The sequence below is a fragment of the Melopsittacus undulatus genome, chromosome Z (assembly GCF_012275295.1).
Source record: "Melopsittacus undulatus isolate bMelUnd1 chromosome Z, bMelUnd1.mat.Z, whole genome shotgun sequence".
Lineage (NCBI taxonomy): Eukaryota > Metazoa > Chordata > Aves > Psittaciformes > Psittaculidae > Melopsittacus > Melopsittacus undulatus.
The window spans coordinates 79158406-79184944 of record NC_047557.1 but is presented as its reverse complement, the minus strand read 5'-3'; the positions used below and the strand labels follow the sequence as shown (position 1 = coordinate 79184944).

Genomic DNA, 26539 nt, shown 5'->3' with positions numbered 1-26539 from the left:
CAAGTGGTTGCACATTGTTTCTTTGCAAGTGTAAATATTCCTAGTTTATAAATACTTAAAGAAAGCTCTGCTTGGAAATCTAGTAGCTTTGCCAAAAAGAAGGTAATTGCTTACGAGTGTTTATTTTTATGTTTCTGGCTTTTCCTTTTTCCCACTTTGCAGTGTCACTGATGTTGTCACTCCCATTTTCTCCCATTTCTCACAGCTTCCAGTCCAAGTTACAGAATTTACAGCAAATATTGTGGATTTGAGGAGGAGAGGAGCTTATTTGTGACTGGCAAAACCTATACCATGCCATATACAGGAACCCTGCTTCCTCTATTTTGACATTACATCAATTTTATGAAACCAGTTAAAGGCATTTTACACAGATTCCATCATATTTTTATTATGTGCCTAGTTTTAACTTCTTCTGTGATAGCTGTATCTCTTGGTCTTGCAATAAATTTTCTATGTGGATTTTAAGGTGTGCAGCTTTACAGCGAAAAGAAATTTCATGGCAGAGAATTAAATCCTATACAAATACCCTGTTATATAATCATGGAATAGTTAGGGTTGGAAAGGACCTTCAGATCATCTAGTTCCAACCCCCCTGCCATGGGCAGGGACACCTCACAGTAAACCATGTCACACAAGGCTTCGTTCAGCCTGGCCTTGAACACCACCAGGGATGGAGTATTAAACTTTTATAAGATAAAGATCATAGTCTTTTCAGCAGAAGAATATGTTTGTTTTCCACAGGACCGCAGTTGGGTTTTAAACACTGATGTGCTAGTGTGCATACATCTGAGAAGCATATATAGGGATGTTAAAAGATTGGTGGTGAATGTGTAAGGTAGAAGAAGTAGGTGTGGTGTCTATTTAAATACAATTTGTATGAGCATCGCATAAAAATGAGCCAGGCCTGTAGTCTTTTAGTGCTTGACCTTGCAAAGGTTCTTATGCTCATAAAAATCTTAATGTAGCCATTAGAAGCACTTCATCTCTTCATCTGAAGTGACTTAGTCACTATAAACATAAGTAGACAGAAAAAGCATACTTGTACACAGTGCTCACTTTTATGGTTTCAGCCATATCTATGGCTACTTCAGATACTTTAGAAGCAAAAAAATATTTGGTTAGGACAAAACAGATTGCAAGTGCCAGATGAAGCAGACAATGTAGGTTTTATTATCCTGGATTTCTTTGTAATTTCTAAATCTATCATTCCTATTAAAGATACTGAATAATTAAAACATTTAAATGCATTTTCAACATTTTATGTATATATATGTATAAATATGTATTATCCTAGAATAAAGCTCACATGATGTTCCACAAATATGTAGTAGGAATGCTATTTTCCTTGAGCAGAAATAGAGAATAAGAATTTCAAAAAAGAGAGTAATATTGCACTAAGTTTGACTTCATGTTCTCATGTATTGTAACATCCATAATTTCTTTATTTTCTTGGCAGATCTTTATGCAGGAATTATTTTTGGCAGATCTTTATGCAGGAATTATTTTTCTGAAAGCACTGAACCTTGTGCTGATTTCTGACTTGCAAAAATAAAAAATAGATTACCAGGAGCTTGAATATGGCAATGAGTTATTACATTTTTTAAGTCATTTCAACCTCAGATCTATCCTAATCAGGTTTGATCAAATGCTGTTGCTTATCATCCTGTTCTCCACAACATCTAGGCACCTGCAGAGAAGTTAATAGGCTACAGGTTCCTATTTCAATTGATGAAAATGGCAGTAAGTGATAGTCACTTTGCCAGATACTGTAGGTTCCACCTGTATCTGGTTTTTTTTTGGCATCTTCCCAATCTTTGTATGTGGTGTCTGGATGATAAACAGATTTTATCAGCTTGATTTCAGTACACTTTGTGGATAAAGGAGAGGAAATTATATTTCTATCATGAGAAGATTTCTGAGATTTAGAAAATGTTCCCATCCTGCATCAAGGTGAAATCCGAATCTATCAAAGTTCATCCTGCAGAGACACAAAGCCAGGAATCTGGCAGGTGGGGATTTCACTGATACAGGGGAGTCCCTCTGTCACTCTCACGTCTCCTGTAAGTCATTTGAATTAGAAAGATACAGACTGTCCCACAGTGACGCTTCCTTTCTCCTGTGTTAAGGAATTAATAAAATCCTTGCTGAATCACTGTACTGCAACCCAGTTGGGTGCTGCACATCTTCCCTTTTTCTCCCTGTGTCCCTGACCAAGGCAGCAGAGTAGGAATTTGAGACTTGGTCCTGGGTGGCAAAGGCCAACCTGTCAAACTGAAGGTATTTGTTTGATTGTAGCTTTGAAATATGTTTTCCTTGTGTAAACAATGTAAAAGCAATTATACACACATAAAAAATGTTCACCAATTGATGTTTTCTGAGTCAGTAAAAGTTGTGAACATATGTTTTCATGAGGTTCCTAGTTGCAGATATATGCACGTAATCCCAAGCAAGTTCCCAGTTCCAAAAATCAGTCGGACTAAATATCATTTAGATGATAGCAATAACAAACCTGTGCCATTAAATTTAATGTACGTGTCTCAACCAAGTGTTTGCATGGTGTTACTGTTTCTTTCTGCCACGTCTTTTTCTTCATCCATCTCCTCCCTTATTTGTGACTTCCATTCTTGACATCATATTTATCTTACACAACAAGCTGCAAGCCTTTTTGCATCATCTGTTGGATAATGCTATCCTTAGCTTATGTACCTTACAAAACAATCCCTGTAGAAAGTTTGGCAAGTAATGTGACAAATGTTATTCTAAATAACCTGTTTGTCAATTAACTAAATCCTCACTGGAAGACTTACAAAATTGATATTAGATATAGTATGCTCAGAGATTTTAAGTTTTAGCATAGTATACTCATGTTTGTTTTTTTCTTTTTGTACCACATGTTTTTGGCTACTGCAATACTAACAGATTAATTAAAACTAATGTAACAGGCTAACTCCTTCAGTATTCATATTAAGTAGAGGAAAATTCCTCAACCACTGCTTGCATTAGAAAAGCCAACATTATACTTAAATTATTCTACTGGATGAATCTTTAAAACAATATTTGTACAGTAGTATTTAACTTTCAAGCTATGAAGGAGTAGAAAAAAGCCACAATAAATATGAGTTATATTAAGACATTTCATTATATAGTATTTCTGTTTAATCAATTCCCTATTTAACAATTATTCTAAATATGTATCTTGAAATATAGTAAACACTATTTAAAGTTAAAAGATTTCCAAGTGTATGCATGTTGACTAAATTCATTAATCAACGCAATCTTAAAATGTATTTAATATGGAGACTTACAAAATTAACTTTTTATAGATGCTTTTTTCAAGATCAGTTTACATATAAGAACTTGGTGTGCCACTCTGTAGAGTCCACCAATCTTTGTAATGGGCCAAAGCTGTAGAAAACTGCCTTTGTTTATACATCTTTCTCCAGTTATCAACAATGTAAGGAGTAGACCTAAGCTTAGCAGAGAAAGGAAAGCTCTTCTCAATTTATTCACAGAATCACAGAATCCCAAGGGTTGGAAGGGACCTCAAAAAATCATCTAGTCCAACCCCCCTGCAAGAGCAGGGTAACCTAGAGTACATCACACAGGAACTTGTCCAGGTGAGCCTTGAATATCTCCAACGTAGGAGACTCCACAACCCCCCTGGGCAACCTGTTCCAGTGCTCTGTCACTCTCACAGTAAAGAAGTTCTTCCTGATGTTAGCATGGAACCTCCTATGCTCCAGTTTACACCCATTGCCCCTTGTCCTGTCACTGGATATCACTGAAAAAAGCCTAGCTCCATCACCCTGACACCCACCCTTTACATATTTGTAAAGACTAATGAGGTCACCCCTCAGTCTCCTCCAAGCTAAAGAGACCCAGCTGCCTCAGCCTCTCCTCATAAGGGAGGTGTTCCCCTCCTTTAATCATCTTTGTGGCTCAGCGCTGGACTCTTTCAAGCAATTCCCTGTCCTTCTTGAACTGAGGGGCCCAGAACTGGACGCAATATTCCAAATGCGGCCTCACCAAGGCAGAGTAGAGGGGGAGGACAACCTCTCTTGCCCTACTAACCACACCCTTTCTAATGCACCCTAGGATACCATTTGCCTTCTTGGCCACAAGGGCACATTGCTGGCTCATGGTCATCCTCCTATCCACCAGGACCCCCCGGTCCCTTTCCCCTTCACTCCTTTCCAGCAGGTCAGCCCCCAACCTGTACTGGTACATGGGGTTGTTCTTCCTCAGATGCAAGACTCTACACTTGCCCTTGTTGAATTTCATCACGTTTCTCCCTGCCCAACTCTCCAGCCTGTCCAGGTCTTGCTGAATGGCAACACAGCCTTCTGGTGTGTCAGCCACTCCTCCCAGTTTAGTCAGGAAAGCTATTGGGGAATTTCTTCTAGCTCTTGCCTTTACCTTGATTGCAAGATGTTGTTGTATGACTGTGTCCTGGGTTCAGCAGCAGCAGTCATTTTTTCCTCTTCTTGGTAGCTGGTGCAGTGCTGTGGTTTTGACTTTCAGCCTGGGAACGGTGTTGATAGTACTTATGTTTGTAATTACTGCTCAAATGTTTACTCTGATCAAGGACTTTGTGAGCCTCATGCTCTGCTAGGGAAGGAGGGGAGGCCAGGAGGCAGCAGAGACAGGGCACCTGATCCAAACTAGCCAAAGAGGTATTCCATACCACAGCACGTCATGCCCAGGATGTAACCAAGAGTTACCCGGAAAGGCTCGTGCTCTGGGGGTTGGAGGAGGTATCGATCAGTGCTCGGTCAGGCAGGGTGGAGTGAGTTATGGGTCGGCAGCTGGTGAGGTGTCATATTCTCTTCACTTGTTAAACACTAACAGAGCAAATACATGCCCTAAGGAACTGACAAGATTCTGAAACTGAGATCAAGAGAAACAACTTTGAGAGCCAGTAAATCAGCATTGTGACAAGTGACTATAAATTTGTTCAGATCTGTTGTTATCTCAACCCTTCATGCCCCACATTGGGCACCAAAAAAAGAACTGTATGGAAGAGAAGAAAAAGTTGAAGAGTTGACAACTTTGCAGTAGTCTGCTAAGTGCAATCTCACTGAAAAAAACATGGAGGAGCATCTCCCAGGATTCAGGGGGTGGGGGTGGTGAGAGGGAGACGGTGGTTGGGTTTTAAACCACAACAGTTCTTTTTGGGAGAATACAACACCTCACCAACTGCTGACCCATAACTCAGGGTTATGGGTCAACACCCACCCTGACCTACCAAGCATTGACCGATACCTCTTCCAACCCCCCAAGCACCAGCCCTTTCGAGTAACTCTCGATTACGTCCTGGGCATGACGTGCTGTGGTATGGAATACCTCTTTGGCTAGCCTGGGTCAGGTGTCCTGTCTCTGCTGCCTCCCAGCCTCCCCTCCTTCTCTGGCAGAGCATGAGGCTCACAAAGTCCTTGATCAGAGTAAACATTTGAGCAGTAACTGCAAACATTAAGTACTATCAACACCATTCCCAGGCTGAAAGTCAAAACCACAGCACTGCACCAGCTACCAAGAAGGAGAAAAAAAATGACTGCTACTGCTGAACCCAGGACAGACTGATTTCCAATAATTTCAGTCTTTTCACTTACCTTTCTTTTCTTAACCTTTGTAGATTTCTTATTTCTGGTTGTATTAGTTAGCACTGACAAAGGCAATATTACCTTGCATGGAATGAAGTGGGGAAATTTACTAGTTTTTCAGCTCCAAACATGAACTATTTATTTACTTACTTTGCATTAACCTTTCTGTAAATGGTTGCAATACAGGAGTGAAAGAACTAAATGACAAACAGTGAAACACACTGTGGACAGGGATCCTCTTTATGTATCTTCATGCCCTCCTCTGTATTTGCTTATTCAACTATTTGCTAGTCTAAAATTGATCTGTTAGGCTATATAGATTTTTACCTACAGATTTTCTGATTCTTCTTGGGATACATCAGTTGGTTGGTGCATTTTCAGTCTGGCTCCAGTAATCATCAGGGAGAGTGAGACGAGGTTGTACAACCAGTTACTAAGTTTTGAAAATAAAATAAGAAGTAGCTGCTAGGCTGCTGGGCTTGTTATTTTTTTTTTCATCTCGTATTTTGTTTTATTTTGGGTATATTCTTTCCCAGTCTCTACCATTAAAGAATTCATCCTGACTCAGTATTAGCCATTAATGGTCAGGCCATACAGTGCACAGATGCCATACAGTGGCCTTTCAAGAATGCTTTTCAGAATTGAAAAACATGATAGTAGATTTTGTTATGCTATCATCCATTTTCTATAGGAAAAGACTTACAGACACTACTCACATGCTGTTCTTTACTGGAGGGATCACTTCACCCTGCAAGTGTCAGTAAGGGAAATAAAGTACCGATGTGCAGTACAGGTGCCTGGTTTGGGCTGGTTTACTTCAGTATTTTAGCTATTACAAAAGTTATAATCACTTTGATTTTTCTACATAGGGATAATTTACATGGACAAAGTCATGTAAAGGCAATGTCTTTCCTTTTCTCAGCATAAAAGTGCCTTGAGTGAAGTTGTTGGATGTTGTTCCTAGGGGCTCATCCAAAGCCTTTGGAAGTTAAGGGGGCTTTTATTCACTAGCAGGAGCATTTGACACATGGCAGAAGACCTGTGACCGCTGTTGTCTAAACAAGGGAATTTTCCTCCCCCAAAGCTCTGAGCCGGGCAGGAGGCCAGGACACCCAGAAAACCCACTTCCCACACCACTAAGCCTGGGACCCTTCCCTGGCTGATTACACCTTCCCGGGCAGCCTTACTGAAAACAATATGGTCATTACAGAAAATATACCAGCCAGGAGCAAAATAGGTGCATTCCAGTGGCAGCTGGATTATATTGAAATGTATGTAGGTAGTCCTTTTAATACCACGTTAGGATAAAAATGCCATGTGATTTTATTTACACATGGTATTGGGATTATATTCCCTGTACTGTGGTTCTGCTTGTGTACCATCTTGTGATATTCTGTATTGGATTGCTGTCAGCATTTTCAGTAAGGCACTCTACTTTTAAGATAGTGTATAAATGTACTATCTTCAAAGATAATTCAAATTGCAAGCTGAAGGTTTAGAATGTGTAAAATGCCAACATTAAATTTATCTGAGCAATTTAAAGCCTTCCCTCATCAGGGCAGCTATGGCCTCCTTCACTTGAGCAGTACCACACAAGAGAGCAGGGAGCAGCTCACAGAGAGTACTGTCGCTGACATTTATCTACAACACTCTGTCATGCCACATAGAAATATACAACAGTACCATGTTTAGTTACACAAATGTGTAGTAGTCATGTCAGGATACAGCTGCAACTGCACAAGAAGGGACAACTATGCCATAAGGGACAGCACGAATTTTGGGGTAATGTCTCCTTTGGTGAGGCTGCCTTCTTGGGTTCCTATAGGTGTGAAGGAGACATAGTGTTTATGTGCCATCTGGGTTAGCTCCACATGGTATGGGGAAATACAGTGAAATGAGGGGAGGCTTCGAGACCTGGGACTGCTTAACCTGGAGAGGAGATGACTCAGTGGGACCTTAACCTTGGGTATGGACACCTGATGAAAGGAGTGAAGATGATGGTTTCTTCTCAGTGGTGTCCAGTGGCAGGACCATAGGCAATGGGCACAACAGGAACGCAGGAAATTCTGTCTAAACAGAATAAAAAAAACTTATTTTTACTCCATGGGTGGTCTGTCTCTGGACCAGCTTGTCCAAGAAAGTAATAATGTCTGTCCTTGGAGATGCTCCAATGGGACATAGGCCTGAGCAACGTGCTCCAGGTAGCCCTGCTCCAGATTAACACAGCCTTTGACATCTATGATATTCCAGGTTGGAGCATGCCTGGTCCTCCCGGGACATGGAGGAGTTCTGGCCACAGGCCAGGCACGGATGGGTTTTTCTTTGGTGTGAACACTGAAAGGACATAGGCTTTTTCAGCAGCCTGTCATTTGTCCAAAACCTTTTGGTACCAAAAAAACCAGCTTCCTGGCTGCCCTACATGTTCTGCTTAGACTGCACATCTTTTTTCTGCAAATTATGAACTGAGAGGGATTCTTCTAAAAGAATGAAAATAAATATTTTTTTAAATTCAATGCATTAAGAAAAGTAGGGGATTGTACTAGTCCCACAGTAATCTGTGTATTCAAATTATACATCTTTCTATGCTATCATAATAGCCCCATCTTAACAAATGGAGGAAGTTTCTTATTGACAAAATATGAATTTTTTATATTCCTAAGCCACAAAGCTGTCAAATTATCAAATATAATTTCTCTGCAGACATATCTTATGATTGTATTTACAGAACATACATATGCCACAGTAACCACATTTGAAAGCTTAATCCTTTAAAGTATTTACATTGGGCTTTCAACACTCATTATGGAAAGCCTTTTTAAATAGAAATAAAAAGGAGAGGGGTAAAGAAAGAGAACAACCAGTACATGATCTGAAGAGCAGGATTTTTTTAGTGTATGCAGTTTTGGTTCCTAAACTCTACCATGTAAACATATGCAGGTAAAACTTATATTTACTGAATATAAATGCTGCCAGCACTGTAATTATAAGATACTAACTTTTGTGAATCTGAGCCTCTTAATTTTCTTCTAAAAATACATTAATACTTAAAATAATTAATTTTATGTAATGACTACCAAGTTATTTAAAATGACTGAAAATGTGAATGCTTTATGTATTCACCTCCAAGTACTTAGTGTAGACATAGTGTTATTGATCCCATTCTTCCATAAGAACTGCCATCTTCAATGCCTTCATTCATTAGTCTGTTAATTGCATGAGTATATGTGATATGTATGTATATATATAGGTATATATAGGTATGCTGTGAGCATATATATGTGTTTGCACACTCAAGCATACGGGGTTCCTAATTCAGATATTCAGATAAACAACTTCATGCATGCACTAAAGGCTTTTGGGATGGTCTAAAGAAGAAATAAATTAATGGGGACAGGACAGAATCTGTAGGCAACAAGCCCATGTGATCTGAGCACAATTATTTCTGTGATGTCATCATAAGAAATCATCCTTTGTGAATAAACATTGTTTAAGATTATAAACAGTTACACTAACAGAGAATGTGTTTTGCTCCAAATCTGAGTAAGGCACAAGTCCAGCAAACTGAAGGTCTGTGTATTATTGTTATTATTGTTATTTGTTGAGGGGTTTTTTAAACTTATTTTAAGAGCAACAGCAAAACTCAAAATGCTTTGTTTTAAACACAAAATCCTTTACACATACTTGTTTATCTGAAAAGCTAAAAATAGCACTTAAATAAATTTCTGAAATGAAAAAAATTCTATATTGAAATGCTATTTTCAATAAAACCTTATATCATTTACTTATAAAACATTGATACAGAATGTTTACACATTGAATTTAAATTTAGAAGGTTCACCTTAATTAAAGTTACTTGGCAGTGAAAAAGTAACTTAAAACCTGCCCTGTTACTCAAAATCTTTTAGCCAAAATTTTTCACCAATTAGGATAAAAAGCTGTATGTATTAAATTGCAAAGGAGGGAGTGGCAGGCATCTCCCCTACAACTGCTAGCTCAGGGAATGTGCCAGCATTTCCTTCATCCCATTAAAGCGTTATAGTTCTGGGATCCTGCTGATATATGTATATTTCTATAGGTCTTTTATTCTTTATGGATTTCAGCATGTAATTCACCCCAAAATCCACTGAGATTCAATAACAACACTCTTCTCAAAGACTTACACTGAAGTGATGGAAAGGCAGGAGGACAAGGTGTGGGACACAACAAGCCATATGGGAATTCATATGCCTTAGTCCAAGAGGAGTATTAGTGGATCAGATGAGTGTGAAAGAAAACTTAGAAATTCATTATTTCTCTGCTTTGTATCCTTTTCTTACTTTAGGATTTATGCAAATTAAAATCTCAAGTGCTCTTGGGAGTAAATATCTAGGTGCCTGAAACATCTGGTTTCATTTCACTCTAGTTGTGTTCATTTTCTGACAGCTTGTCACTCTCAGAAGTGTATATATTAGCCTTCTGCTAATCCCTTTTCTCTGTCAGTGTCTCTTATTATCATTAATTAGTTAGATGCATCATATGTACATATATGCATACACATGTTTTCTCACCCAAGCTGGACACACTTAACAAACCTTTATTAAAAGCATCTTTCTGTTTTGTGACACACTATGACATTGACAATCACAGATTCCTAGAATCCTAGAATCCTAGAATTATAGAAGGGTTTGCTTTGGAAGGGACCATAAAGCTCATTTAGGTCCAACCCTCTGTCACAGGCAGGGACATCTTCCACTAGACCAGGTTGCTCTAAGCCCCTTCCAACCTGGCCTTGACATTATTACAATATTATTACATTAGTATTAATATTAGTGTTGGTATTGTCGGTATTTTTATTATTATTATTATTAATAAAGCATATATTATGCATTATAACCTATATATGATGTATTCTATTATATATTATACTGTAATATATTATTATAATTATTATAATATATATTATTATATATGATTATACTATGTTTTATATATATTATTATAATATATATTATTATAATATATATTATTATAATATGTTTTATATAGCACAATATTGTGAGGTAAATGATGTTGGACCTAGAGAAGCAGTACAGAGGCTGTGTTTTAAAAAAGAAATCTCAGAAACCTGAAAGCAAAATGCAAGAGACATCATGCTGCCACAGAAACCTAACAAACTGGAGTATCTGCAGAATAAGATATGGTGACAGCTTCAGCAAACCTAGGTCAATGTGAGCTGAATTCTCTCAGATGTCCATTATTTACAGCTCTGCAGTTAATAAAGACTTGTAAGAATGCACTGAAAAATGGAAATTTAACTTACAGATTTTGTTTTAAAGAACCAGCTGAAATGTTGCCTCTGAAATGTTAACCTTTCCAATTTTCTATTTTGTTAGAATTGTGAACAAAATAAGTTAGATTTTCAAATATGGGATGTGTGACAGCCCCCAGTAAGAGGAAGGCTGGGTAAATACTGCCTCTCCTTCCTTACTGCAGCTGGAAAGTTTCTAAAAATTTTTCTGTGTTGCCTTCCTCTGTCCTCAAGAACATCCTTTGTAGCTGTGTTCTTGCCCTGGAAAAGTGACTTTCATCATTTCATTTCAACACTTCTGCAGTTTCTATTTCAGTTCAAAACTTCTTAAATATCCTTATAGTGTCTTAACTTCAGAGGTGGGACAGGTTAACCTGTGATTCAGAGCTTCATTCTCTTCTCTTCTCATGGCATACTTTCTACAATGTTTCCCATGTACTGATATCTTCAGTAGATGGAAATACTGTCTCTTCTTTTGGCTTGCTCTTTGGAATTAGAAGTGTAACTGTGTTCATCCCTCAGACCTCTGTCCTGCTTTATTTTTTTTCCTCATTCCCATTCTAATGGAATATAGATAATTAAAAACATAAATAATAATTCTCATGGTGTCTTCCTGCATATCCTCTAGTAAATAAATGCTATTTTATTCATTGGTAAAACTCTGGGAGTGCATTTCTCCTGATGTTTGTGTATATGTAAGAGAGGAATTTGGCAAAATTGTACTGACATTTTCATGTTTTATTTATTTCTGAATACGATGAACACTGATTTTCACATAGACTGTCCTGAAAGCAATACAACTTACCAATACAGGGCAGGATAGATTATTTTCGATGAATAAAAACAAGTGAACCATTTTGTGTTAGGTAGACACAGAGATATTGTCCCAGTTGGGTGATTCCAGGGTGGATATCACTACCAGAACCTTTACATGCAGTGTTTGTTCCTTGTTGCATATTTGATGGCTGCCTGGCCCCCTCTTTTTTTTTTTTTTACTGTTTTTCAAGGGAGTATGTGTTTAATAGACAAATTAAAGAGAGATTAAAAAATCAGATAAATTTATTAAACAAATTACTGAAACAAAGCAGACATTTTTTGAATGGTTAGTATTTAAGGAGTTAAACTGTTAGTTACAAACCTAACTAAATAATTTTAATCACATTCAATCTGATTAAACTACCACAGACTTACCTTTTAGTTTAATATTATCATTAGAAAAGAAGTAAAATAGTGCCCCACATAGAAACGGAAAGTTTGTTTCAGGACTTGAGACTATGGACAAACATTGGATTTAGTTTGCTGTCTAACACTGATGGAAATGCATTAAAAAGTGCACTTATAACTGAAATATTAAGTGAAACTTACAGAAATTTATATTCTTCTATTACCTAAAAATGGCAAATGAGATAGCAGATGCTGAGATTTCTTGTCTTCTGGTGAATTATGGAGCTCGGATCAGATGCCTCTATACAAATGCCTGTAGCATGGGGAATAAACAAGAGGAATTAGAGATGTGGGCACATCTATGGGGCTAAGATATAATAGGCATCACCAAAACATGGTGGGATGGCTCCTTTGACTGGAGTGTTGGAATGAAGGGTTATAGGCTTTTTAGAAAAGACAGGCCCGGTAGGAGGGGAGGGGGGAGTTGCCCTTTATATTAGGAATAGGCTGGAGAGTATGGAACTCTGTATGGGGACAGGTGATCAGTTAACAGAAAGTTTGTGGGTCAGGGTTAAGGGGAAATCGGTGACGGGACACATTACTGTGGGGATCTGTTACAGACCGCCTGATCAAGAGGAACCTGTGGATGAAGAACTCTACAAACAAATAGTAAAAGCCTCACACTCGCAGGCCCTTGTTCTCATGGGGGACTTCAACCACCCTGACACCTGTTGGGGCAATGGTACAGCCCGGCACAAGCAATCCAGGAGGTTTCTCGACTGTGTGGAAGACAACTTCCTTCTGCAAGCAATAAAGGAGCCGACGAGGAGAGGTGCCCTGCTTGAACTCGTGCTCACCAACAGGGAAGGGCTCATTGGAAATGCAACTCTCCAGGGGAATCTTGGATGCAGTGATCATGAGATGGTCGAATTTGAGGTCCTCAAGACAATGAGAAGAGCATGCAGTAAGCTCACTGCCCTGGACATCAAGAGAGCAGATTTTGGGCTCTTCAGGCACCTGCTTAACAAGGTTCCATGGGATATAGCCCTAGAGGGCAAGGGGGCCCAAGACTCTTGGTTAACATTCAAGGATCACCTGCTACAAGCTCAGGAGTGTTGCATCCCAACCAGAAGGAAGTGCAGCAGGAGGGCCAGGACACCTCCTTGGGTGGATAAGGAGCTGCTGAGAAAAATTCACAAGAATAAAGAGGCTTATAAAAGGTGGAAACAAGGACAGGAGGCCTGGGATGAATACAGGGATGTTGTCCGGGTAGTTAGGGACCAAGTTAGGAAAGCTAAGGCCCAATTGGAGCTAAACTTGGCAAGGGATGTTAAAGATAATAGGAAGGGAATTTATAGGTATGTAGCGGCTAAAAAACAGACTAAGGACAATCTAGGCCCCCTCCGGAAACTTTCAGGAGAACTGGCTAGACAGGACTTGGAGAAGGCTGAGGTTCTGAATGGCTTCTTTGCCTCGGTCTTCACTGGCAAAGGCTCTGCCTGCAGCACCCGAGTCTTGGAAGGCAGATGCAGGGACTGTGAAAACCTAGACCTTGGGCCCACTGTACATGAGGATCGGGTTCGAGACCATCTTACAAACCTGAATGTACACAAGTCCATGGGACCTGATGAAATCCATCCGCGGGTCCTGAAGGAGCTGGCGAATGAAGTTGCAAAGCCACTGGCCATCATATTTGAAAAATCATGGCAGTCAGGTGAAGTTCCTGACGACTGGAAAAAGGGAAATATAACCCCCATTTTCAAGAAGGGGAAAATGGATGACCCAGAGAATTACAGACCAGTCAGTCTCACCTCTGTGCCTGGCAAAATCTGGGAGCAGGTTCTTTTGGAAGGCATGCTAGGGCACATGAAAAAGAGCAAGGTGCTTGGTGACAGCCAGCATGGCTTTACTAGGGGAAAATCCTGCCTGACCAATTTGGTGGCCTTCTATGACAGGGCTACAAAAGTGATGGGCAGTTGATGTCATCTGCCTGAGCTTGTGCGCAGCATTCAACACTGTTCCACACAACATCCTTGTCTCTAAATTGGAGTGTCATCAATTTGATAGGTGTACCACTGAGTAGATAAAGAACTGGCAAGTTTGCTGATGACACCAAGCTGTGTGGTTCCGTTGATACGCTAGAGGGAAGGAATGCCATTCAGAGGGACCTTGACACACTTGTGAGGTGAGCTGATGCCAACCTCATGAAGTTTAACCATGCCAAGTGCAAGGTCCTCCACCTGGCTGGGAGCAATCCCAGGCACAGCTACAGGTTGGGCAAAAAGGAAATTCATGGTAGTCCTGCGGAGAAGGACTTGGGGGTGTTGGTCAATGAGAAAATGAACATGAGCCAGCTTCAGTGTGCACTCACAGCCCAGAAAGCCAAACGTATCCTGGGCTGCATCAAAAGGAGCGTGACCAGCAGGTCAAAGGAGGTGATCCTACCCCTCTACTGTGCTCTCGTGAAACCTCACTTGGAGTATTGTGTGCAGTTCTGGTGTCCTCAACATAAAAAGGACATGGTACTGTTAGAACAAGTCCAGAGGAGGGCCACGAGGATGCTCAGGGGACTGGAACATATCCCATATGAAGACAGGCTGAGAAAGTTGTGGCTGTTCAGCCTGGAGAAGAGAAGGCTGCATGGAGACCTCATAGCATCCTTCCAGTATCTGAAGGGGGACTACAGGGATGCTGGGGAGGGACTATTCATTAGGGACTGTAGTGACAGGACAAGGGGTAGTGGGTTGAAACTTAAACAGCAGAGGTTTAGACTGGATATAAGGAAGAAATTCTTTACTGTTAGGGTGGTGAGGTACTGGGTTGGGTTGCCCAGGGAGGTTGTGAGAGCTCCATCCCTGGCAGTGTTCAAGACCAGGTTGGATGAAGCCTTGGGTGATATGGTTTAGTTTGAGGTGTCTCTGGCCATGGCAGGGGGGTTGGAACTAGATGATCTTGAGGTCTTTTCCAATCCTAACTATTCTATGATTCTATGATAACACACTAGACATTGATAGAACAATTATATCACTGCTTGCAAGAGCTTAATCCACAGCTGTGTCTCTCATGAACTTCAGGAAGCAAAAGGTAATTCATTACAATGTTCCATGAGCTGGTAGCAAGATAGTATATTTTATTTAACTGCATCATTTCTCTACCAGTTACAGCTCAGTGTAAAAGAACACTACTGACTGTACTGGCAGTATTCCACGACATTTAAATGTGTAAGTTTATATTTTATTGAAAATTAAAAAATACATGGACATTCAAATATATTGATTTATCATAAGAAATTTTGAGAACTGTACAAAAATATCAAACTCTATCACTTTTCATCTCAGGTATAAATATATCAGTATACTCCAGCACAAAGGCATAATGATTGCTTCAGCCAAAGATGTTTGAATGCAATAAAGGTCCTGTATGAGATGATGGCCTATGAGTAGGGTGGAGTTTGCAGGAGGCAAAAACAAAACACCAAAACACCTGTCTGCTTCATACGTGCTTGGTCACTTTTCCTCTCTCTGTCAATGCCTGGTTAAAAAAAAGGTCAGTCTCATCTTCATAAAGCCACTAATAATGTTTATTAAAATTATATTCTTCAAGGAGCAAGTGTAAGGGCAAGTATGAAGATGTCTTTTGGAGAAAATACAATCGTTTCAAGTCTACTCAAGTTTTAAATGCTGCAAGAAATACCTGCCCATGAAAAATACTCTTCAAACAGAAAGGGACCCCAGGTCCAGCTGAACTGGGAGGGCTCCACAGCTGCAAGCACAGAATGTAAGAGAACATGCCACAGCTGGCAGCACACATTAGGGTTAAGTCCACTGCAGAAAATCTGCACCTACTAAACAATAGGATGAATTTCATCTCAATTTCAGAAAATTGCATCAATTAGTTTATTATGCACAAACTCTTGCTTTCTTTTGCCTCCTTCAGTTTACAGTGTTATTTATAAATTAACACATTTAGACTGAAGTTTGGAAATTACAGCAGAACAGTTTATTGGAGAAATTGAAGGTGTGTGGAAAATATTTCATGTAAATTACATGAAATGACTCTAAAGTCACATAAAGATAAAAGGGAATGCAGCATAAGTTTAAGCACCTTTTTTCCCACATTAGCCTTCTTATACAATATTTGGTAAAAAGGGGCTTTCTGTATTCAGGCTCACTGTTTATATTAAAATTCCTCTTGAAAATAGTGAAGTTTTCCAGAGATAATTCACCACATTAAAACTAGATAAGCTTAAGAGCTTGTGGTGCTTGAATTCTGAATATTTACCCATGTTAGGATATTTGAATGGCACTTTGATTCAGATTAGATGTGAATTATGACATCTTAGCACAGTATCAAATACATTGCTGGTGTTTGATGCACAGCAACTATTAAGTACAGCTATTATTCACTGTGAAAATGCATATTTTCAGAGATCTAATATACAGCTATACAGTTATAGTTTCATCATTTGCCAACACTTCCCTGCAAGAGGACCTGAGATATTAGCTGTTTCATAGGAAATAACAAAGATGGCATTGATTTCTTTTTTCCCTTCCTTCTATAAAGTTATGCATTACGTGATATTTTTCAGGACCTTAAGGAATGCAATAGATATCAAAATATTACACAAGCACTACTAGCAATACATAAAATACTACTATAAAATTACGTTAGGGTGACCCCTTCTATAAACTGTTCACTTTTAGACATTGTTTTGTATAAGCTTTAGAAAAGGGTATGGTTAATCTCTCAAATATATTAATAAGTAGATTTCTAAAAGTGAAAAGAATTCTGAGTTAAAAAGATTTTTATTTCAATTTTGTTCACATTTATTATTGTTTGTAATTTTTTACATTTTTTTTCCTTTAATTTTTACATCCTTGTTATAACTGATGAACTGTAATAAACCTTAGTAACTAATCAAAGAGTAGCTATTAAAGTAAACTTCTTAATGGGACTTCTTAAAATGTGGCAATCTGCTACAGGTAAAATCTGTGTCACTTCGGGTAATCCCTATACACATACTACAGTATGCATTTTCTTTCTGATTTAATATACTTCAACTTCGCTATGAAATGCATATACCTCCTTTTGATCTGTAACAAGCAGCTAAATGTAATATATAGTCCCTATTATAGTTTTTAAAAAGCGCCTTCATAGGAATGTATCTATAATTAAAAAATATATGCAATACTCCAACAGAAAATCAAAGCAGCAAATGTATTACCCTGTATTAAAGCCAGCCCTGCTAAAATGTCCAGCATGCTTTTTAGTAGATGCACAGAAGATTTTTCTCTGCATCTTTGCAAACACATTTAGTGTTTCTTTATTTTTTATAATTCAGTATAGTGGAGAGACAAGAGTATCACAAAATATAGTTCTGTATACCATTTATATAAATGGATATGTTGGTGCTAATTATAAGCAAGGATGGCACATGGAGACAGCTAGAATTACTGGATCTTCTTAGGGCACTGAATATTTCTCCCCTTGCACTTTGTTATCTTGTTGATGTGCAAGATAAGACTTCCTCCCCTCTTGCATCTTATTTATGAGAAGAACCGGAGGCCCTCCAAGTGCTAGTTATCCTCTTTGACCTTATAATCTAAGGTCTAGACTGACCAGCAGAAAACTTGTGATTCCTGTATTTATCTGTGCTGACCTGTTTTGCTCTATCTGTCAGGAAAAAAAAAAAAAAAAAGTTTACTGCTAATGGGGGCTTTTTTACCCCTTGGTCAGCCTTCTGCAACACAGAAAGGAACAGCATACAGAGAAAAGGTTTTCAGCAATTCAGGTGAACATATTATGTAGGCATAATTAGTTTAGCTGACTATGTATCAGCTTTATTTCTGCATTCATTGTCCTGATATTCTGCAAGGGAGTACTGTGTGACTCTTAAGGTTTCATATTTAATTAACTACTGTTAATTAAATTTCAAATTCTTTTTGAACATTTAATTCTGTAAGTATACTAGTAGTATTGGCCTGAATACTTGCAATGCTACCCTAAACATTACAAAAGTGATTTTATTCTAAACATATGCTTTCTTTTTAACTCTGTAGAATATACGGAAAGTTGGGCTCATATGAACTCAAAGCAAAATGTAGACAGTGATGTGATAGATTTGTTCAAATAATTCCAATACCTTTTTGAAATGCTGATTTCATTTAATCTTCCAAGACACAGACAGACTAAAAATACATGCCACCTATGTATTTGGAAATTTTCCCTAAGAGCTACACCACTAATAATTTGAAAGAACAGAGGTGTGCAGGTTGGCTGTTCAACCAATGAAGCTTGCATTTTGAAAGTAATTCAGGATAATAATTTCATTCACATTTCTTGAAGTGGCTAGTTGGTTTTGTACCAATAACTATTGCCAAAACAACCGTGCCATATTTTAGATATGCTAGGAAAAATATGTTTGATTTTGGACAAATTTTTAATAGCAAATATTTATTCTTTTTCCGTTTGAACTCAAACACTTGATTTCCCATCCCATTTAGGAGAGCAAAGATATTCTGTAGTCTTCTTGTTTACTGTCTGGTGGTCTTTTAGAAAACAATATTGTCCTCAGACTTTAGGCCTATGAGTGGGAAAATTTCTACACTAGATGAGGGACCAGGTGTTTGTCAAGCTTATTTCATAGATATTTAATTCATGGATACTGTTAAGTGAATGCATAGAAGACATTCTTATCCTCATTAGACCTGCTTAAATGCTTTATAAATAGACTACTTTTTGCTAAAATGATAATGCAATGTATTAGTAATAACTTGATATAAAGTGAACACTAAAGAATGTCCAAGCTGGATAACATTGAAGATTTTTACCAGTGCTAACTTTTAAGTTTCAATGAAATGTGCTGACAAGTATGAAGGCACTATCTTTAAAAGGAATCTGCTGATTTAAGTTTCCTTAAGCCAAGTGTGCTAGATTTCTGTGTTACACCTCCAGCAATAACTGTTTTGAATGTATTTCATTTAGCATTTTCAGTTGTCATCTTTCTAAGCAAAAAGCTCCTCTACTAAAAAATATACAACAAATCAAATTAATTAAAATGAATCAATTCAGTTGGTGAAGTGGTGGTTTGGAATGACTCTGAGGACCATAAATTCAAATTAAGGCTTATGCACTTTCTTCCTGCTTTGGAGAGACTCCTTGGTCCATTAGCAAAAGGAAAAAGGGAAACTATTTGGCAGCATTCACCCTGGGGTGCTTGCAGAAGTAACTGTGCTGAGGGCTCATGTAGCCAGATTTTATAAACATATCATAAAACAGAGAATGAAGCAGATGGTTATAATAACAGTTAATTTTACCTAATGTTAATAATCAGATCAGGCTAAGTATGGTAGTGGTTGTACATGAGTGGAATTGCTGCAAATTGCTGCAAAACTCTGATCATAGACATAATGTTTGTAATTTTATTCATAGTATGCTTTGGTTGTTCTGATACTTCTTCAATTTAGGCAATAATGTGGGTTGTCAGATTCAGTTTTAAGGTAAAAGTATAATGGATATAAGCTAATTCATACATGTTCATTGAATATATTTTTCCTGTGTTTTAATGATCAGATTGTACTACAGAGCTCTTGTTCTATTTCTGGTTTGAGTAGGCTTTTAAATACAGTTACAAAAAGTGCACACAATGCTTTATTGCAAATATCGATCGTCCTCTTTTACAAATATGATGAACTCTCACCATTCTGTATTACATTTGATTTATTCACCAATCTAAACTTGTATATGGCTTCTGGTTTCTGCAGTCTGAATGAGGACCTAAGAAATGTGGGGACAAGACTAAAGTATTGCTCCTGACATTAGTTTCATAAAAGCAGTCTTTGTTCTGATGCTCCTCTACATCTCTCCTACTTTACAGGATCATCCTATGCTCATTTATATCCACTGGATTTAACACTTGAAAATGTTACTTCTGTATTCAGTATTCATGAGTTACCTTTTGGCTTCAGCTGGTCTGAACTGGAAACCTACACTTTACTATCTGCTTAGAACGGAAATAGATATATTAAAGGGATAGCAGACTCTTAAAACCCACAAAATTTGTCAGAGAGTGTTGCATTACATAGGCATAATTACAGTGATAAAAAGTTTAGCTAACTATATATTAGTATTATTTATGCAATTATTATCCTGATTTTCTGCAAGGGAATCCTGTGTGACTTTTAAGGTTTTATACTTAATCAGCTAGTAAAGGAAAACAAAATTGGCTCCATATTGTTTTATTTTTTCAGTTTTTCAGATTTAATGGTATTAGGACTTTATCCTAAACTAGAACTCAGTATTCACATGGAGAAAGGGAAGAATCTGATATGCTATTTATTTCTTGGTATGACAGGTATACCTGATCATGGATGAAATAATGAGCCAGTCAATTTTGTGGTGTTTTGTAATATAGCATTCTCATTGAGAGAAAATGATGATCATTCACATTAAATATTTGGGGTGATCATCATGTGGTGTTTGAGTTTTCACTACAAACCTATGAAGTGTTGAGAGCACCTGCTAAGCTTCCAAAATGCTTGCTAGTTCAAAATGCTTGCTAGCTCTTCCAATTTTTCTCTGCTATTTTTACAGTGCTTCCACATCTCTCAACATGTGTGATATGAAAAATAAAGTACTATCACAGTAAATGTGAGATTTTTTGGTGGTTTTGACAATTTGTTTCAATTGGCCATGCCAGTTGTGTGGGGAAAGAATTTGGGGAGTTATATATTATATGATTCAGTTTTGTATTGACTTGCTTGTTCTAAAGACTGGTTTAAAGCACATTAAAACAATTAATAAGTTCTCTTTCTTTTAGGTGGGAGATGAAAGAAGGTGCAGATCTTGAAGATGAGGAGAAAGTCATGGTGGAACACTTAAAAAATGTTTATTTGACACAAAGCACTCCTACGTCAGAGGAAAAAGAACAATTATCTTGACAGGTTTCGGGTAGCACCTTTTTCTGAATATACCATGGTTCAACTTAATGGCTTAGTTATAACTGACAGGACTAGAAAGCTCAGAAATACATATGTTGAGTAGAAGTCTTAAACTAAAGAATGTTCCCCTGTTATTGTCTAGTTACCCCATCCAGGCAGCAATTGTTCACACTTGCATCAGGTGAGCAACAATATATGAAAATGTCAATGTCACAAAACTGGGAGGGGGTATCTCAATACCGAGGAGTCATAAACCTGAATGACAAACCAAGAAATGTTTTAGAAGTATAAAGCTCGCTCTGAAAATAATGCAACTTTGGAAATGTACTGAGCAAACACCCATGCTATGTTTCTATCGACTATTCTGGAGTCAGTCAGACTGCCGCAGTTAATGTTGCTCAGGGACATTTTCTCTCCCTTGGTGCTTGTGTCCTGCTATTTAATCATCCAAAATATACGAAAAAGGACGGGTACAGGGTACAGTTCTTTGTGAATTGCTTTGGGATGAGTATGCTTGGCCATTATTCCCAAGCAAAAACACATCACTTTTATTGCATTTGAACACCCTAACTTAACATCCAGTATATGTTATGGCTTAAAAGACATATTTTAGAGAAACTTGTTATCAACTTTTAAAGTTTTGAGAAGCATATTTTTGTAATATGCTTAACTGTGCATATTATATTATAAAAGGAGTTACAGGCACTGCTCAAAGGACAGTGAACTGAGAAGAGAATATGATAAGAAATGAAATATTTATTTCTGATATAGTATAATTTTATTTTCATAGTGAGGCCTGTCTAATATTCAGATTTTCCAAATAGTAAATGTTTTTCTTTCCAGTAAAAATTCTTCCTTGAAGAGTAAAATAGCTGAGTTAGGGTCTACTATGACATTATTTTTTATACAGAAATATACAAGTTAATATTTCCTTAGCTCTGGAGAAATAATCCATCAATTTTTTATTTGGTTCTTGCACTGAAAGTCCAAGGGAACTGTTTCCTCTGCCTGATGAAGGACCCTTACAAGATCTTGCTAAGGCTGCAATCTTAGCTGCAGCTATTCCTGTTCTCCTCACATATTCTCACAGATGCTATCATGGACATAACTCAGACCACCTGAATAGGAGGAAAGCAGCTTTTTTTCCTAAAGACTTCAGCAGCATCATAGGCAACCATAATGCTAAAGCTGCTGTAGGTTCTCATCTGAAATGCATTTTTTTCTTCTCTTGATTGCTCTTTTTTTTTTAATCATGTGTATAAAATATTAGACCATTTAAAATGAAAATAGGGACCACTGCATCTCACAAATCTCCAAAGATCTTGTTTTAGCACTGCATCAACCAAAGGACTGTGAGGCACTGGTGCTTCAAAAATGCTAAAAAAAAATACTTAATGAATAAACCAGACTTTTTCCTCTGATATAGTCATTTCAGATCATAAAGATGCAATTAAATGTAAAAACAATTTTTCTTTGCTTTGTATTTCATGTTTGAAGATTAGTTGTGGTCTTCAGGCTTAAAACGAGGCTACAGGGACTACTTACAATGGCAGGTACAGTATTCCGACAAATTAGGCAAACATACTCCAAAGCATACCAATAATGTGTTAGTGCATGTAGAAGTTGCAGTTCAGAATATTCTTTCCTACTTTATCAAAATCTATTGTACATAATTAATTTTTTGTATTTTTTTGTCACATGAAGTGAATTTTTTAGGCTGAGAAAGTTGGGGCTGTTCAGCCTGGAGAAGAGAAGGCTGCATGGAGACCTCTTAGCAGCCTTCCAGTATCTGAAGGGGGCCTACAGGGATGCTGGGGAGGGACTCTTCAACTCTTCATTAGGGACTGTAGTGATAGGACAAGGGGTAATGGGTTAAAACTTAAAACAGGGGAAGTTTAGACTGAATGTAAGGAAGTTCTTTACTGTAAGGGTGGTGAGGCACTGGAATGAGTTGCCCAAGGAAGTTGTGAATGCTCCATCCCTTGTGTTGTCCAAGGCCAGGTTAGATGAAACCTTGGGTGATACGGTTTAGTGTGAGGTGTCCCTGCCCATGGCAGGGGGGTTGGAACTAGATGATCTTAAGATCCTTTCCAACCCTAATTATTCTATGATTCTAATTTCTGTTCATGTGGTGAAACTCACTGAAATACTTTTCTGTAAAAAATCTTTCCTTCTGGGAAACACTTATTCTGAATAGAATAAACTTTGCAAGTGAAATAAACTAATACAGAATAAAACTCCTCACTTACTCTGAAATAGGACTGTCCAAACTGGTTATTATCCTTTAAATTCACAACACACCTGGTTCTGAAATAACCTGTAAACAGCCATGTTAAAAAACAAACAAGCCAACCAAACTGATAAACAAAACCAAAAAAAAACCAAAAGCAAAACAAAAAATTCTTCATGACCCTTCCTTCATTCTCTCCCTGTAAAATTAAGTCAGGAGTAACCCACTGGGTATCACAAGAACAATTTTGTCTTTCTTATAAAAGAGTATATTTATAATCTATACCACTGTGGAGCTGACAAGACAGAATAACTAGTCTGAACAGAATCACAAAATCATAGAATCATTTAGGTTTGAAAAGACCTTTAAGCTAACTGAATCAAACTGTTAACCCAACACTGCCAAGGCCACCAGTAAGCCATGTCCCCAAGTGACACATCTACAGATCTTTTAAACACCTCCAGGGATGGCGACTCCACCACTGCTCTGGCAGCCTGTTCCAATGCTTGGTAGCCCTTTTTTTTGAAGAAATTTTTTCCACAGTCCAATCTAAACCTCCTCTGGCATAACCTGAGGCCATTTCTTCTTGTCCTGTCTCTAGCTACCTGGGAGATGAGACTGACTCCCACCTCACTACAACCTGCTTTCATGCAGCTGTAAAGAACAATAAGCTCTCCTGTTAGTCTCCTTTTCTCCAGACTAAACCCCCCAGTTCCCTCAGCCGTTTCCCATCACACTTGTGCTCCAGGCCCTTCACCAGCTCCGTTGCCCTTTTCTGGACATGCTCCAGCACCTCAATGTCTCTCTTGTAGTGAGGACCCCAGAACTGAACACAGGATTTGAGGTGTGCCCAGTACAAGGGGATCATCACTGCCCTGTCCCTGCTGCCACACTGGTGCTGATACAGGCCAGGATGCCATTGGCTTTCTTGTCTGCCTGGGCACAAGCTGGCTCATGTTCAGCTCCATGAGTCAGCACCCCCAGGTCCTTTTCCATGAGCAGCCTTCCAGCTGCTCTTCCCCAAGCCTGGAGCGTTGCAGGGGGTTGTTGTGGCCCAAGTGAAGGACCTGTCACTGTCTTGTTGAATCTCATCTCACTGGCCACCGCATAGAGATCCAGCCTGTCCAGATCCCTCTGCAGATCTTCCCACCTTCAAATAGATCAACACTCCTACCCAGCTTGGTGTTGCCAGCAGACTTACTGAGGGTTCACTCAGTCACTGGTCCAGGTCATTAACAAAGATATTAAAGAGAACTTGCCCCAGTGTTAAGCCCTAGGGAGCACCACTTATGACTGTCTGCCCACTAACAACCATAACAATATAACATATAATTGAAAACAACATAAAAGCTGAACCTTTGCACGATAATTTATTTGGATGTTTTTTCTTATCAAATCTTGTTTTTATATATGCATACTTTAGAATATGCAAGCTAATGTGTTTTTGAAAATGAACTTGTCCCTCAGTACACACTGAGAAATAGCTGGGCTCAGGTTGTTGGCAATGTAGTGATCTTATTAACAAGACTTCAGGGTATAAACGAAACATCATTTTGGCAACATCACTTATGCTGAATGGATACTTTTGCAACATTCACATTTGTTCAATAAAATTACATTAATAATAATAGTTGTATAACTAAGATTGCTAAATAACATACCATTAATTTCTCAAGACTGCTTACTTAAACCCTTAATTGAAGCTTGAAAGAGCTGATCATTTTTATATTGTAAGCTGTGTAAAATTAGGAGTACTTCTATAACAGATTTCTGCTTTCTTTGCCTTAATAAAACAATAGGCCTGTATTATTTTAAAAAGTTCTGCTGACTCTAAAATTGACTTAAGATTAATTTCATTTTAGAGAGTGATGGGTTCATAAAGCTACAATATTTTGCTTTCTGATTTTGTGTCCTGGCTCTTTGTTACTACTTGTTTATCCAAGAACATCTCACATTTACATCTAGCCTCAATAAATGAAAGCAAAAGGAGACAGATTTGCTGGCTGCAGTGCGGGCCCTGTGTTGCCTGTCCACTGCAATCTGACCATGTTAACTGCTTCTGGAAAGGTAGTCAAAAATAAGGATTGAAGTCTTTTGTGTACAACAGACCTTTCTGAATGGGCAAAAGCTGACCTTGTTGCCTCAGCTGATTTAGCCTCAAAGCAAATTTTGTATTTGTAGATATTAATTGGATCAGAGAGTGCAAACTATGCATTATCACTAACATTCACATCTAATTCTCATATAACATTTTATTATGCTTTACCCTTTTTACTAAACAGGCTTAAATAGAAGACTTCATAGCATGGGCTATCTCTAATTATATTAGTTTAGTACCCAGTTCAAAGTGCTCCGAATCTTTAACATCTTGCTGCTTTTGAAAGGTAGTTAATAGAATTAGAAGCAGGGCAAAATTGAGAGAGCATTAATAGTAATAGAACTCAGACACACAAGGGAAAGAGATAATTTGAGGAGAAAGATAGGCATTGAGACACAGCCCTGCCTTTAAGTGACTGCTGTCCTGACAAACAGTGTGCCGTAGATCATTCTTTATTCAGGGAGAGGGATTTTGTATACACCACAGGCAACAAAGCTATTTGTTCTGGAAATATGCAGGATGGCAAATGGATGTTCTTTAATTCACCTCTACATCCTCACAGCAGTGCAAGGTAGACATGAGTCTGGCTTCTTTCAATTAGCTTCCTCTGACAGAAATACTCCATTTCCCTCTCAGCTGGGAGGTCTTCACAAAATACTACAGAGTTTCATGTACAGTAAGATACCAATTATATGCTGATATAAAACAATTTTATGGAACACCTTAAAAATGTGCAATAATTTTTAGTGACAGACACTATTCAAACATCCAAAGCAACAGTCGAAAGACTGACGAATTAGACTCATTGCCCAATTAGGCATGAAATGAGAGAGTAACTTGATGGCAACTGGGAGATTTCTAGGTGAGCATATAGATCTTGAGAAGGTCCAGGTTGGTGCAAAATTGCTTCTCTGTAGTAACTGTCCATGTTTTAAACAGTATATGAATGGAAGCAGAAGTTCTAATCCTATTTTGAGTGTAAAGCCCAGAAAATGGACAAGGGTGAGCTTGCTTTTTCCCCTACCTTTGGACTCCAGCACTTGGGAAGCAGATAACATCAGCTGATATTGCCAGATAGGCAGTAAAAGAAAAGCATTCAAGGCCTTGAATAGGCTGGGTGTCACTGTGGATTTAAAATACCCATTAGTAAAATGTTGCTCTTTAGCAACAGAATCTGAAAATAGACTGTTAGCTATTACTGCAGCAAGTGAAACAATGATA

The 26539-nt window shown here is 38.2% G+C and overlaps 1 protein-coding gene across 1 annotated transcript in view; it reads left to right on the top strand.

The window, feature by feature from the left end:
- LOC101875606 (uncharacterized protein KIAA0825) overlaps positions 1–21625 on the top strand; it is a 181079-nt gene extending 159454 nt beyond the window's left edge. The window contains 1 exon segment of the mRNA XM_034073242.1: positions 20870–21625. Coding sequence (XP_033929133.1) covers positions 20870–20990 — 121 coding nt within the window. The 3' untranslated portion in view covers positions 20991–21625.
- The last annotated feature ends 4914 nt before the right edge of the window (positions 21626–26539 follow it).